This window comes from Mobula hypostoma, chromosome 4 (genome assembly GCF_963921235.1).
Source record: "Mobula hypostoma chromosome 4, sMobHyp1.1, whole genome shotgun sequence".
Lineage (NCBI taxonomy): Eukaryota > Metazoa > Chordata > Chondrichthyes > Myliobatiformes > Myliobatidae > Mobula > Mobula hypostoma.
In genome coordinates, this window is record NC_086100.1 from 152502583 (window position 1) to 152515556 (window position 12974).

The window sequence follows — 12974 nt, forward strand, 5'->3', positions numbered from 1 at the left end:
ATGGTTTTGTGATAACTGGATGTTGTACAAAGTATAGCCATTACCGTCATGGGTGCAAACTTTCCCGCCATCGAGGACGACTTCAAAAGTAGTACTTCAAGAAACCAGTATCCACCATAAGGATCCTCACCACCTGGGGCACGCCCTCTACTCATTACTACCATCAGGGAGGAGGTACAGGACCTGAACACCCACACTCTGTGTTTTAGCAACAGCTTCTTGTCCTCCACCATTCTCCTCGCTTTAGGAAGACTAAGCCTGCACTGCTCCCTGTAACTATTGATGGTGAGGACGTGGAGGAGGTGAGGACCTACAAGTACCTGGGGTGCACCTTGATGACAGATGAGTGGAGCTCCAACACAGAGGCTCTGTACAAGAAGGACTAGAGTTGCCTCTGCTTTGGAGAATGCAAGCCTCTCCTTCACATGTTTTACCAGTCTGTTGTTGCCAGTACAATCTTCTATGTAGTGGGGTGCCGGGGCAATGGCACCATCAATATAGGTGATGCTAACAGGCTCAATAAACTGATTAGAAAGGCTGGCTCTGTTGTAGGAGTCAAACTGGACGGTCTGGAGTCTGTGGGAGAACAAAGGACCCTACAGAAAATCCGGGCAATTGTGGACAATGTTTCTTACCCTCTCATGCCAACTTGGCTGATCAGAGGAGCTCTTTCAGTAATAGACTAAGACAACTGTACTATTCCAAGGAGCTCACTCTTACCCTCCTGTACCTCCTCCCTGATGGTAGTAATGCGAAGAGGGCATGCCCCAGGTGGTGAGGATTCTTATGGTGGATGCTGGTTTCTTGAAGTACTACTTTTGAAGATGCTCTCGGTGGCAGGGAGGCTTGCACCCATGATGGTGATGGTTATACTTTGTACAACACCCAGTTATCACAAAACCAACTTCTGTCATGGTCTGGTCCATGAAGTCTGCATTCTGGTTCACAGTCCAGTCAGTGGACTCAGGACTCTGGGTCTTCCAGCTGTCCCTTGTTTGACTAAATCAAAGGCACCTGATTCCCATCTTTGGGCTTGCAATATAAGTAGCCTTGGGATTGAGTGTGGGCTGCTGGTTTGTCTTGTCAGTCCCCCTTGGAGCAACCTGCTGGTGGAAGGCTAGAATAGCCAATTGCCATCTTTAGGCTGTGTTGGGGAACCATCTCCTCATGGAGCCTTGCTGTCAGTAGTTGGAGCTGTCTTTGCGGTATGGATTTGGCTGTTTCCTGGGCCAGCTGAGTGGCTGCCAGCCACTCCAAGCTAGGCAGGGATCCAGCTGTTTCTGTAGCCAGCTGAGGTTGCTGGCTGAACTGAGACTTGGAGCTACCCTGGAGCAAAGATGGAACTGCTGTCTGCCAAGCTCCAAGACCCCAAGCCTCGAGGATCCTGCAGCCAAGCTCAAGACCCAAGACCCCAGCCTCAAGCCATGTCATGGCCTTGCCTGATTCTGGGGTCTGAGCCCGAGGCAAGACCCAGGTTCTGGGTCCTTGTCCAGTCTCAGGCTCAGAGTCCAAGCTGTGTCTCCTAGTCCATGGTTCCTAGTCCTGGTCCTGCTTTTCCTAGCCCAACTCTGTGTTCTTGTCCCTGCTCCTTGCCTGAATCCTGTCACGTCCCCACTCTAGTCAAATCCTGTTCCTTGTACTTCAGTGTCTGTGTCTTGCATTTGGGTCCTTTTCCAGCACCCCATTGTGACAACTTCAGGCATAAGCCAAAGTTATCAGACTCAAATACTGGTAAGGTCATTCTAACCCTCAGTCATTAGGCTCTATAATGAGTCAACCTGTAGCTGGGGAAGTGATGACCCCCTCCTGTTAGATGGTTTGAGGTAACTTTTTAAAAATTCTTTCTTACTTTTCTTCTAATATTTGTAAATCTGTGCACTTGTAATGCTACTGTGACACTGTAATTTCCTTTAGGACTAATGAAGTATCTATCTATCTATCTAATCTACCAGATTTCTGAACAGTCCATGAATTCATTAACATCACTTGGCTGGTCCTCTTTTGCGTCATTTATTTATTTATTTATTTTTATAACTTTAATGTCTTGCACAGTACTGCTGCCGCAAAACATCAAATTTCACGACATATCGCCGTTGTAATAAATCTGATTCTGATTTTCGAGACTTCCACTGATACGCATACCTTCATATTTACGGTTTTGCCAACTACCTATGCTCACATCATCGACTAAAGTCTGCCTGAATATAGCAATGAGCATAGATACTTCGGCGCAAAACACACACTGGTGTGCAGGTGAAAAGGAAAACTTTTTTAAAAATCAGTAAATAGGTCCAAGTATTCCTCTCCTTAAATCATCTTAGCACTGCAGTCAAAGAAAGGAAAGCTGGGAGTGGTTAGGTCCTTGTGTGTAATCCTCTGGTGTAGAGATAACCTGTCTGACAACAAGGATTATGTTACAGGAGTGAGAACTCGCTTTACAGACTATAATGGAAAATGCCAATAGTTACATCAGCGGACTGTAGAGATATTTTGATCGTTCACCGACACTTCCAATGACGCAACATAACGACTGGAATTATTTCACTCAAAAGGATGTTCCCTACTTACAAATCAGGTAAGGGATATAAGCAGGACCGGCTATTATTGTATCACATGACACCTGAGAGAATTTACGCGCGCAGCAGTTCACCTTCAACAGCATTAGGACGACGCTTGCTGAGGGCAGTGAAACCAGCCAAGGCACCGTCTGTGCTTTCACAAGCAATGCAATGAGCTAGACCTGGTGCGGAGGTTGTGTACCTGGCGACATTGTCACCTGAATTTGTCCGGCAGAGCCCTCAGTTAGGTAGAAGTCACCAAAAATGAACAAGGAAGATGTGGCGAAATTCCTGGACGCCAATCCTACATTCACCAAGCAGTACTTTGAGAAGATACTGCGTCCCGAAGTTGTCGTTCAGTTCATGCCCACGACAGACTCTACTGCTGATATCACAACTTTCCGGGAAATGAGCCAAGTGGAAGAGGGGGAAATTCTCTTCGATCTTATCCGGGATATGCAGGAGAGCATAAACATGGAAAAAGTGGTGTTCAAAACTTTAAGGAGGGTCAGTTACCTGATCCACGCCGAGCGAATGAGTCTCTTCATGTACCGGCAAAGGAACGGCATAGGGGAACTAGCCACAAGACTGTTCAACATCCACAAGGATGCCGAGATGGAAGATTGTTTTGTTCATCCAGACCATGAGATTGTCTTTCCACTAGACATGGGCATTGTAGGGAATGTGGCCCAGACCAAAAAAACTGTAAACATCCCTAATGTGGCTGAGGTAGGTCTGAGAATGTGGGAACAAAGTAAATATCTGAAAGAAAGTCTTTGGGAGTTTATAAGTTTGCGGAGACGGGTGCTTTTACCTGACGGAGCAAATTGCTTAATAAGATTACCCGGCTCTGCCCGTGAGGTTGAATTAAGATTTTAATAACTTCACTGGTATGGAACGAAATTTGAGGAAATAAAGGGAAAGGAATTCAAGTTTATTGACATGGACAAACATACCCAGGGTGTAAATACCATGAAACTTTTTGCAGTAGCAGAATCGCATTCGCGTATACAAAAATAAATAATAGAATATAATTATAAAATAATATAACAATACAAAGAAATATTGTTGTGCTAACAAATTTGTATATCTGTACGTTTTGCATTTATGTGATTCTGTATACAGTATATGTGCCAATTAAGAGAAATTACGTAACACTGAGCGCTGGGACATCATAGCAAGGGTATATTTTAAGCCGACTAACTAACGGAAATTTTGGCCTCGTCATCAACATGTTTTATTTGTAAGGCCCCTACAATGTATGAGGTACTCAGGCGCTGTGCAGTTTGTGTCGCTTGTTGTAAAAAGTGTGTTTAAAGATGAGTCAAATCCTCTTGATGTAATCCAGTGACCTGGTTATCATATCTGGGATTAACTTTTCAGTTTAAATCTTATTAATTCTATTCAGTTTGGATCACTAAGGTCAGTTCCTCTGGTGGGCAGAGCGTTTCGGATGTAACCCACACTTTATTGTGTTAGTATGGGTTTTCATTTATCTTTTCGACTCTAGAAATTTGAGTCTGTGCGTCTCAGATCATGCGCCAGAATTCTGCATGTGTAAATTTTGTGCGGAGACGGTGACTGGAATATTTTACCTTCATAAAGTGCAATGTATTGTGCGTCCAAGCATTGTAATTCTGGGCCTTCTGTGTGGTTATGCGCAAAAAAAGAAAATACAGGTTAAGTGTGAAAGACGCCAGCTGAATACAAAATTCTCCAACGGCAGAAACGCTTAAAGCTGTGCCTCTCATCAGGAGTCGCCACTTTAAACGGGGGGGGGGGGGCACTTCCAGTAGCAGATCAGGTTCCAGATGTTTTTCCATCTTAGTGCACAAGGAATAACGCGCAAAAAAAAGCTGGGGGGACTCAGCAGGTCAAGCAGCAGCTAGGCAGGGATATATGCAATCGACGTTCAGGTTCAGACTCATTTCCATCCATAGATGCTGCTGGATTTTCTGAGTTCCTCCAGCGTTTTGTGTGCGTTATTTCTTGTGTGTGTGGCTCCAGATTTCCCAGCACCTCAGATTTCACAACCTGGTATGCAAACACCAATGCCCTTGAATAGAATATCCCATAATCAGTAGTGGGTTATCACTTCTGGGCCATCTGAGGTAAGGTCCTCCCCACCTTTGAACAGCGTTGTTGCAGGAAAGCAGCAACCTTCATCAGGGACCCCCACCACCAGCTCATGCTCTCTTCTCACTGTTGCCATCAGGAGGAAGGTACAGGAGCCCCACTCACATCACCAGGTTCAGGAACAGTTCTTAACTCTCAGCCATCAGGCTCTTGAACCAAAGGGGATAACTTCATTCAACTTCACTTGCTCCATCACAGAACTGTTCCCTCAACCAATGAACTCACTTTCAAGGACTCTTCATCCCATGTTCTTGATATTTACTGCTTAATTGTTGTTATGATTTCTTTTTGTGCTTTGTATTTGCACAGTCTGTTGTCTTTCACCCACTGGTTGCAGGCCCTGTTGGGTGTGATCTTTCATTGATTCTGTTATGATTATTGGATTTGCTGAGTATGCCCACAAGACAATGAATTTCAGGGTTGTATGTGGTGACATATATATACTTTGATAATAAATTTACTTTGAACTTTAACTTTGATCTGCAGTATCTCTTGTGTCCTGCACAAGGAAGTTCTAATTGCACTGAGCAATTGATTTTTTCATACCCAAGTAATTGTTGGCATTAAAAAAACTGAAATTCCTATTGGCCCAGTATGTCCCACATCACATACATAGGTGAGCCCTGATTCTCAATGCCCCAGGAAGCATTTACATGAATGAAGACTGTGTAAGGAGCAGGATGTCATTTTCCAGCTATTATCCCAGCTAGTGGATCCAACGTCACATCCTGACCCTTCCTGGTCTTCAGTTGGTGGCAGAGTGTCACTGAATTACAGGCTGCAATCCTTGGCATTTTCTGGGAGATTAGCAGAAAGCAAAGTACTGGGATGCTATAAGGAGAACTCCAGAGATTCATGATAGGGGAGTAACTCTTCACAGAAAGGGTGATGCACACATAGAATGGCCTGCCAGATGAAGTGGATGAGGCAGAGAAAGCAACAACATCTCAAAGACACTTGGACAGGTAAATATGAGGTTTCAAGGGATATGGGCTAAACATGGACAAATTGGACTAGCTCAGATGGGCAGTCTGGTCAGCATGGACAAATTGGGCTGAATGGCCTGTTTCTATTCTGCATGACTCATCAGAAAGCAAAGATCAAGCATTTGGTTGCTAAATATTTTAATCTTTTACTGGAGTTATCAGATTCTCATGACATATAAGGAAGCTATTCAGCCTATTGAATCTACATTGAATCTTGAAGCTTCCCTATCAATCCCATTCCTCTGTCACTTATTTCCCTGTAACCTCTTCTCCAATTGATTTAAGCTCACAAATATTAGGCCAACTCGGTATTCTTTGTTCTCATCCCATCTGCTGATGTACTATAGTTACTCCAAGTCTATGCATCCGTTCCAGTCCATTGTGCATCTTGTTTATCTTTTAACACAATTACCTGATCCTCACTGCAGTCCATTGATCTGAGAAATTGGTTCAAACTCTTCCATATGATGCTGATGAACTTGGCACAGAAGGTATTGGCTATAACTCTTTTTGTGTGTGTGTGTCACTGTTCTTTCTAAGCGGTGCATGTATGTGGCAGCAGAGTAACAGAAACGCTCCTGTGCACATAGCCTTTGTTACCACACAGCTGGAATAAAGACAGATGGGAAATAGTTTACAAAACATGAAAGAGTATCTTTGTACTGTATTTCATTATACCCTTCAATTAATAAAAAATCAAAACAAATTTCAGGCTGTGTAAAAGTTTCCTGCTCAGTGCAATGGCTGGTCCATGCAACTGTAAGAAAATTAAAGGGAACGTTGCTCAGAACTGGTCCCAATGCCCCTGGAATCTGGCTCCTTCTCTTCAGCCACACAGTCACATCCATTATCATTCTATTTCTGTACTCAATAGGAATCCAGAGATCATTGTCTGATATTCTGCTTAAAAGTATTCCAAACTTGCTCAGACCTGAAGGAGGAACTTATCCCTGCACCTATGTCACTGGCACCAATATGGACATAGTCCTCAGCTGTTCATCCCCATTCCTTCAAATAATCTTCATTCCCCTCACACCCCCTCTCTCCGCCCCACCTGCCCATGACCACCTTCTGGTCCCCTTACTCCTAACCTTTATTTTATGGTTCACTGTCCTCTCCTAGTTGATTCCTTCTTCTTCAACCCTTTAAGGATAAAGGTTAGCTTTATTTGTCACATGTAAATATTCAAAAACTTTTTGCTGTACAGTTCATTTTTCTGATGTATGAACCTGTTTCTCAGAGTAACTTGGGACCATTCTTATATGGGAATGAATGTGTGGATGTGGGGTCATTGGGGGGTGGATGGGTGTGTGTGTGTGGGGGGGGGGCAAGACTTGTGTCCGCGCTATCTATTCCTTCTCTTCTTAGAAGTTTGAAGTACAATTCCTGTGCCTGCCATGGTGAGCGTATGTTCAAGTGCTGGCCAGCTTTCCAGTGGTCAATGCCACATCTGCTGTTGGAGCTCAGTAGGTTGAGCAGCATCTGGGGAGAGAAAGGAATTATCAACATTGCAGGTCAAAACCTGATGCCGTCTCCCTCAGATGCTGCTCGCCCCACTGAGTCCCTCTGGCAGATCGTCTGTTGTTTGAGACTCCAGCATCTGCAGTACTAAAACTGCTTCTGGATCTACATACTGCTGCTGTCTCAGCCTGTGGACACTGGACCTAACCTCGGCACTCTTTAAAGCACTTCTTACCCATTGACTATACTTTTGAGTGCTGTATTTGAAACAATTACTTTCTGCGTATCACTTTTAATATTTAGTTATTTCTGTTTAAATCCAACATGTGTGACTTTATGAAAGGCGAATCAGTTGGCTCAATCTGTTCAGAAGTTTGGAGATTCCAACTAGTGGTCAGTCTGGAATTCATTGCCGCTGGCAGCCGGAGAAGCCAAGCCATTAAGGAAGAGGACTTGGTTAGTCAAGGCGTGAAGGTTTATGTGGAGAAGGCAGGAGATTGGGGCTGAGAAGGAAATCGATCAGCTATGATGAAATGGCGGAGCAGACTCAATGGGCCAAATGGCCCAATTATGCTCCCATATCTTATGGTCTTATGGTATAATGTGGGGGTTCCCAACCTTTTTTATGTCATGGCCCAATACCAGTAAGCAAGAGGTCCGTGGACCCCAGATTGCAATCCCCTCGTCTAATGGGACAAACCAGTGGATGTTAACATCTTTTAATTATTTTTTAAATCATCAGATGATTTTCCACATTAAATGTAATGGATAAAGGATTGGTTAATGAACAGAGAAATAAATGGGTCTCTTTTGATTAGTACTTTCCCTTTTCCTTAGTACTTTCAATTTATATCATTGACTTTAAAGAAGGAACAAGTAGCCTATTTATATGTGCTAATAATACAAACCTAGGTGAGAAAGCTGTAAAGAGACACAAGGTATGGCAAAGGGCTACGGGACATAGAAATGAATTCAGGTCCTCCCCAGATTTAGAATGTCCGATTTATGTTCAACCCATATATATGACCGAGCATTTGGGTGGCTTTTCTGGATGCTGCGGGGCTGCTGGCATCTTCTGCTGGGTTAGAATGGGGCATTTCCATGTGCCTTCTCTCCCCATCCACTACCCACCCCTCTCGATCCACAACTGAGCCGAGCAGAGCTGGGAGCGCTGAGCAGGTTCGCTCACTCGCTCACTGAGTCAGTGAGGCCAGCTGGTGGCCACTCCTGTGCATGCTCAGAGCGGGTTCCGTGATTCTCCCCCACACACTGTTCTTGTTCATTTCTGACCTACGGACTGGTCAGGTTAGTTCTCAGGAACAGGACACTGTCCTCATCTGGGGAGAACCTGTAGGAAAAGAATGTAGCAGCTGTAACATAATGCTAAGATCTATCTCAGAAGGTTAATTTACAAGCTGAGTCTGTGGTAAGGAAGGCAAATGCAATGTTGGCATTTATTTCAAGTGGAATAGAATATAAAAAGCAAGGAGATAATGCTGAGGCTTTATAGGACACTAGTCAGGCCACACCTGGAGTATTGTCAACAGTTTTGGTCCCATATCTTACAAGCGACGTGTTGTCATTGGAGAAAGTCCAGAGAAAGTTCACGAGGATGATTCCAGGAATGAAGGGGTTAACATATGAGAAGGGTTTGGCAGCCTTGGGGCTGAACTGACTGGAATTTGGAAGAATGTGAGAGGATCTCATTGAAACCTACCAAATGTTGTAGATAGGGTAGATGTGCAGAGGATGTTTCCTATGGTGGGGGTATTCAGAGCTAGAGTGCACAGCCTCAAAATTGAGGGACAACCCATTAGAACAGAGGTAAGGAGGAATTTTTTTAGTGAGAGAGTAGTGAATCTGTGGAATGCTCTGCCACAGACTGCGGTGGAGGCCAAGTCCATGGGTATATTTAAAGGGAAAGTTGATAGTTTTTTGATTGGTCAGGGCATCAAAGGAAATGGTGAGAAGTCAGGTGTGTGGGTTTGAGTGGGATCCGAGATTAGCTTTGATGGAATGATGGAGCAGACTCAATGGGTTGAATGGCCTAATTCTGCTTCTATGTATTATGGTCTTATTATGTGAATACAGGCGGTAGCGATGGGTTCTTCCTTGTTGTTAGGTTTCCCAGTATTCCTGTTGGCCCTTTTAAGGGCCCATTTGATTTCCTTCACCTTGTAGCCATTTTGTAGGAATATCGTACATTATGGTCTACTACCGCCTGTCTTTCCTATATTTTCACCATTTCTGGAAGAGTTGCAGGGATCCTGAAGGAATACCAGATAAACACCATCCACAAACCTGTAAGGAAGTTCAAATCCCAGATTATGCAGGCCAAAGACGACCTGGGACTCAGGATGGCTGGTGTTTACAGGATTTTCTGTGAATGCAGAGTAGCGTATATTGGAAAGCCACATCAAGGAGCATAGGAGGTGTATCTGTTTGGCTTACCAGGAGAAATTAGCGGTAGCAGAACACTGCATTCACGACGACGATAGGATTGATTTTGACGGCGCAAAACGACTGTGCCATGCCAATTGTTTTTGGGATCGCCTGATGAAGGAAGCCTTTGAAATAAGACTAATGAACAAGAATTTGACAAAGAGAAAGGTTTCACTTTAAGTAAGAACTGGAGTGCAATTTTAAACAAAGCAAGACAGCAGAAGCTTGACTCAAGATTCATTTATTATCAAAGAATGTATAAATTATACAACCTTGAGCTTTGCTTGCTCCCAGGTAACCACAAAGCAAGAAATCTGAAAGAAACCAATTAAAAGAAAAAGAACGGAAAAACAAAAATGAAAGACCAACACTTGATGCACAAGCAACTCGCTCCCGGCCCAGATTCCGTCACCAAGCCCAAAGCCGCTCTCAAGCTCTTCAGATCAGCTCTGTACCCAGAGTGATCCAACCTCACACCCAGGTCAGTTAAACATACGTCAGAACTTCTCTGCCTGGGCCTCAACCTCTTCCAGAGCGATCTATCCTTGCTCCCTGGGCCAGCTGTCTAGGCATCAGAACTCCAACTGCAACAATTCTGTAACAAACCATCTTGGCTCATGCTCTGAACTTGTCTCACTATCGCTCACCCCTTCACTAATTACAGTAATAATTTAATACTATTTACCACAGGAAAGGTATTTTTAGTGATGATTTTAGTCAGATTTCTTAACTTTACGACTACCAGAATCTGTCACATACGTTCAGTCGGTAGTGCCAGTTGAGGACTAACGAATCAAGAGGGATGAACAATGGGAGATGTGTATATATACCACTGGACTAGACAGGCCTAGGCATCATCCCTGATGAAGATGACGGAGTGTCTCATCGAAATGTCGGTTAAAATCGATATCTGGACCCAGCTGGAAGCCTGAGAAGAGTTTATGCATTTTCTTCCCTCTTTAAATAATTCCAGTGATTCATCCACCAGGATAGAGAATTCCAGAGGTTCACCACTCTGAAGGAAGAAAGTCCTGCTTTGTAAGATGGCCCTGACAGGACAATACTAAGAATTAGTCTAGTGAATCTCTTCTGAGCTGCCTCCAACGTCAGGATATCCTTTCCTTAAATATGTGAATCTAAATAGTACACAGTAGTCCATGTACGGCTTCACCAGTTTCCTGTTCAATTGCTGGACTCTTGTTCAATCCCTTTTCAATAAAGGTCGGTCTGCTATTTACCTTCCATCTACTTGCTGCACCTTTCTGCAAATATTTGCAATTTGTGCACAAGAACACTCAGATTCTTATATACTATGCTTACCAGCAATCTTTCCCCATTCAGTTACTCCTCCGCTTTTTGAATGCACTCCAAAATGGAGGAGGAGGAGAAGATGGTGGCGCGATGCAGCGCGCAGTGGCCGCTCCGGTGAATGATATCTGTTATTTGTCAAGTAGGGTGCCGTGCACAATCCTGATTTGATGGAGACGGACGTGAGAGTACTGAGGAACATCTGGAGAAACTTCTGAAATGCCTTCTTCGCTGCCGCTGTTACTGTGTGATCCAGAATCTCCGGAGGAGAAAGCCCTGAGTTCTCGGCTTTGCATGTTGCTAGGCAGCGGGGACGGGGTCGAAGCGCTCGGCAGAGATGGTGCTCGATGCTCGGTGTCGGAGGGCTGGTCAGAGGCTCGAAGTTTTCGGTCAGACTCAGAGTTGGCTGTGGTCGGGTGCTTCCAATGCATTGGCAGTTGTCGGTGCCTGGGAGTTTATGGCAGGGAGAGTTTCTCCCTTTTGCCGCCTTCTATCGGGGACTATCGGGAGTGGATCGGAACTTTTAGACTTTTTTTTACTGTTCCTATAGTCTGCTCTTTATCAAATTATGGTATTGCTTTGCACGGCTGTAACGATATATTATAATTATGTGGATCTGTCAGTGTTAGTCTTTGGTTTGTCCTGCTTTTTTGTGATATCACTCTGGAGGAACATTGTATCATTTCTTAATGCATGTATGCATTTCTAAATGACAATAAACGAGGACTAAGTGTCCTCATAATCTAAAAAAATCTAAAAAAAAATGTGTGACCTCTCACTCTCCTACACTGAACTCCACTTGCCTAGTTTCTACTCAGTCACTCAACCTATATTCATACCCATTTGCAGAGTCCAAATACCTTCATCTCGTTATGCCCGCCCATCTATTATGTCAGAGGCAACACTGGAAACCTTACACTCTATCTTTCCTTCCAAGCCACCAATATAAATAATAAATAAGATTACAGATATAATTACATGACATGTCTTCTAAAGTAATAGTCTCTAACACCCTGAAGGTGAGCACATTACCCAGCAATCAATACCGTTCATGAAATGGAAAGTTACAGAAATTTTTATTATGATTGAATTGAATTAACTTTAGTTCTTACATCCTTCACATACATGAGTAAAAATCTTTGTTACGTCTCCATCTAAATGAGCAATGTGCAATCATAGTAATTTATGATAGATAGAACAGTCAATGTAAAATAGAAATACACTCAATCAGCGTGAGTTAATCAGTCTGGTGGCCTGGTGGAAGAAGCTGTCCTGGAGACCTGTTGGTCCTGGCTTTTATGCTGCAGTACCGTTTCCCGGTTGGTAGCAGGTGGAATAGATTGTGGTTGGGGTGCCCAGTAAACTGCAGAAGGACCATAAGAATTGGAAACAGGAACAGAACAGGCCCCTCCAACAGACTCCCCCATTCACCAGATAGTGTCTGACCCTCTATCTCAGTTTCTTTCAGTCTAAACCCCTGCATTTTGTTATCACAAAATCCTCTGTCTTTGGCATATCCAATAGCTGGGCAACAGCGCCCCTCTGTGGTGGAAAATTATGAACGTACAGCGCCCTTTGCCTGAAGTAATTTCTATTCATTTTAAATTTACTTCATTTAGAAATAAATACATTCTGGCCCGACGAGCCCATGCTGCCTAATTATATCCATGACCAATTAAACTAACACACACAAAATGTTGGAAGAATTCAGCAGGCCAGGCGACATCTATGGAAAAGAGTACAGTCGATGTTTCAGGCGGAGACCCTTCATCAGGACTCATGTTTGTGACCAATTAAACTACTAACCCGTACATCTTTAGAATGTGTGAGAAAGCTGGAGAACCTGGAGGAAACCTATGTGGCCATAGGGTGAATGGCCAACCAATCTCCTTACCGATAGCAGTGGAATTGAATCTGGGTCAGTGGTACTGTAGTAGCATTACTCTAACCATTACATTACTGTGCCATCCCAATTGTGATCATGAATGACTAACTAGATATTCTAGGACAATAAATCTACAGAACCTGGCAACCTGATATGTCAAAGTATTTTTTTATGTTTCATGGAAATCACCTCCCATTC

At 43.7% G+C, this 12974-nt stretch overlaps 1 protein-coding gene across 1 annotated transcript in view; it reads left to right on the plus strand.

Moving 5' to 3' along the window:
- The first annotated feature begins 2822 nt into the window (after positions 1 to 2822).
- LOC134344952 (rod cGMP-specific 3',5'-cyclic phosphodiesterase subunit beta-like) overlaps positions 2823 to 12974 on the plus strand; it is an 82609-nt gene continuing 72457 nt past the window's right edge. Inside the window, exon 1 of the mRNA XM_063045086.1 lies at positions 2823 to 3287. Coding sequence (XP_062901156.1) covers positions 2823 to 3287 — 465 coding nt within the window. The remainder of the gene's footprint in view (positions 3288 to 12974) is intronic.